Consider the following 944-nt stretch of genomic DNA (forward strand, 5'->3'; position numbering starts at 1 on the left):
TGGTGCGCCAGCGCCCACACGCTCGGCGTAGTTGCCTTTGCGCAGTAGCCTGTGCACACGGCCCACGGGGAACTGGAGCCCGGCACGGGATGAACGGGTCTTTGCCTTCGCCCTGGCCTTGCCTCCGGTTTTGCCTCTTCCGCTCATATTGGTATCTTGAGAAAGTCACAGAAAGTCTGAATGAGCCGCTCGCCACTTCGAGAGCCGTACTTATACCTCGCCACAAGAGGCAACGATTGGCCACCGGGCCGGTGTGGCCTTATCCAATTGGAGCGAGGGACAGACAGACAGACAGCCCTAAGCCGGTTCCCACCCACAGGCAGCGAGTGAGAGGCTACTTTGTGTCCCTCCGACTTTGTTACTTTGTGTCATTTCGCGTGAGCGCCAAAATGTCCGACATGAAATCCTCACATTATTTCTCTCCAAATGGGAAACAAACAGCTGGTGAGGGTGCACTCTTGAGTTTGAAATCGAAGCCACTATAGTATTGTTATTACATGGCACTTGTAACACATCACAGCAGCCTGCCTCTGAACGGGAATAGCCCAGTGGCTCATATATAAATATGGCTGTTGAGGGTGCACTCGTGAGTTTGAATTCGAAGCCACTATAGTATTGTTATTACATGGCACTTGTAACACATCACAGCAGCCTGCCTCTGAACGGGAATAGCCCAGTGGCTCATATACAAATGGCTGGTGAGGGTGCACTCGTGAGGTCGAATTTCTAAGCCATTTTGGCCCTCTATTATATTCCTCTCCCTTCGCACACACCCAGAGTGGGACGATGTTGTGTGCGTAAAAGTAGCCTAGTGTGCGTAATTTCTTTTTCACGACAGATAGTACATGGAAATCAATGCGCTTTCTATGGAAAGAGGTGGGTGGCTCTTAAAAGAGCCTTTTGTGGTACAACATGTGTCGAGTAGAACACTGTTTGTAATAGGT

At 50.4% G+C, this 944-nt stretch overlaps 1 protein-coding gene across 1 annotated transcript in view; it reads right to left on the bottom strand.

The window, feature by feature from the left end:
* Positions 1-147, bottom strand: part of LOC311124313 (histone H2A) — a gene marked incomplete at both ends in the record, with an annotated part of 387 nt that extends 240 nt beyond the window's left edge. The window contains one exon of the mRNA XM_084198478.1: positions 1-147. This exon is cut by the window's left edge and continues 240 nt beyond it. Within this exon, the coding sequence (XP_084054604.1) occupies positions 1-147 (147 nt within the window).
* Positions 148-944: the final 797 nt, after the last annotated feature.

The sequence above is a fragment of the Coregonus lavaretus genome (assembly GCF_964263955.1).
Source record: "Coregonus lavaretus genome assembly, contig: HAP1_SCAFFOLD_779, whole genome shotgun sequence".
Lineage (NCBI taxonomy): Eukaryota > Metazoa > Chordata > Actinopteri > Salmoniformes > Salmonidae > Coregonus > Coregonus lavaretus.